The sequence below is a fragment of the Bison bison genome, unplaced genomic scaffold, assembly GCF_000754665.1.
Source record: "Bison bison bison isolate TAMUID 2011002044 unplaced genomic scaffold, Bison_UMD1.0 scf7180017864495, whole genome shotgun sequence".
In the NCBI taxonomy this organism is placed as follows: domain Eukaryota; kingdom Metazoa; phylum Chordata; class Mammalia; order Artiodactyla; family Bovidae; genus Bison; species Bison bison.
The window spans coordinates 13,179,370-13,180,484 of NW_011495054.1; the positions used below are offsets into that span (position 1 = coordinate 13,179,370).

Sequence of the window (1,115 nt, forward strand, 5' to 3'; positions counted from 1 at the left end):
CCCCGCCCGGCCCACTCCCCCCCACCCATGGCCAGAGGCTCTCCTGCAGCCTTGAAAGGCAACGGGCCTCAGGCACATTCTTTTCCCCAAAAAGGGAGTGCACCCATCTCCCAGCTGCAGCCCTGGGCAGTGCTGGCCAGGGGAGTGTCCCCCTTCCCCATCGGCAGGGAGGATCTGGGCACCCTTCCTCCGGCCCAAGCCTAGCCCCAGCTCCTGGCAGTGTCCAAGTCATCCTGGGGTCAGCGGGAGGAGGGGCCTGTGAGAGAGAGAGGGACGCAGCTGCGTGGGGAAGCCGGGAGCTGTGGGAGTTGCAGGATGGGCTGGTAGGCTAGAGGGGTGTGGAAGAGAGGACTCCAAGAGGTGGTCTCCACTGTCCACTCTCCTTTCTCTGCCCCGCCTCAACTTGGCCGCTACTGCCTCCCCATGCTGCCAGACCTGGCTGACCCTCGCCCCTGCCAACTCTCCCTGTCTGTGCTCAGCCCCCGCCAGCCAGCCCAGAACCGAGGTACTTGCCTGTTTTCCCCAACCCTGGGCTCTGGGCAGTGCCTGTCCCAGCCAACCATTGACGGCCTGCCCCGTCCCGTCTAGAGCCCACCCCCCTCGCCAGCGGACCTTCCCCGTTCCAGCGGGCGGGCTCCGTCCGGGACCGCGTGCGCAAGTTCACATCGGACTCTCCTATGGCTGCTGGGCTCCAGGAAGGCCCACCCCGCGCGGCCCTCGGCCCCTCGACCCCTGCCAGGCTCCCAGGCCCCTCCCACACCAGCACCACCCCTGCCGCCTCCTCCTCCTCCTCCAGTGGCCCCTCCTCGCGGGGAACAGCCCGGCCCCTGGCCCAGCTTCAGAGCTGCCCTCGGGAGGAGGGCCCCAGGGGGCGGGGCTTGGCCGTCAGGTCCCTTGAAAACAGAGCAGGGGGGCCCGTGGCCGGCTCAGAGGAGCCCAGCGCCCCGCTGCCCGTGGCCGTGGGCGCCGCCGAGCCAGGGGCCAGTATGAAGACCACATTCACCATCGAGATCAAGGATGGCCGGGGCCAGGCCTCCACAGGCCGGGTGCTGCTGCCCACGGGCAACCAGAGGGCAGGTAGGCCTCCCCCCTGCCTTCCCCCCGCCGGGGGGTGC

At 69.7% G+C, this 1,115-nt stretch overlaps 1 protein-coding gene across 1 annotated transcript in view; it reads left to right on the forward strand.

Annotated features, from left to right (window-relative positions):
* The window catches only part of SMTN (smoothelin), a 23,798-nt gene that overhangs the window by 9,710 nt on the left and 12,973 nt on the right, over positions 1-1,115 (forward strand). Inside the window, exons 10-11 of the mRNA XM_010828874.1 lie at positions 434-505; positions 589-1,077. Of these exons, the coding sequence (XP_010827176.1) occupies positions 434-505; positions 589-1,077 (561 nt within the window). The remainder of the gene's footprint in view (positions 1-433; positions 506-588; positions 1,078-1,115) is intronic.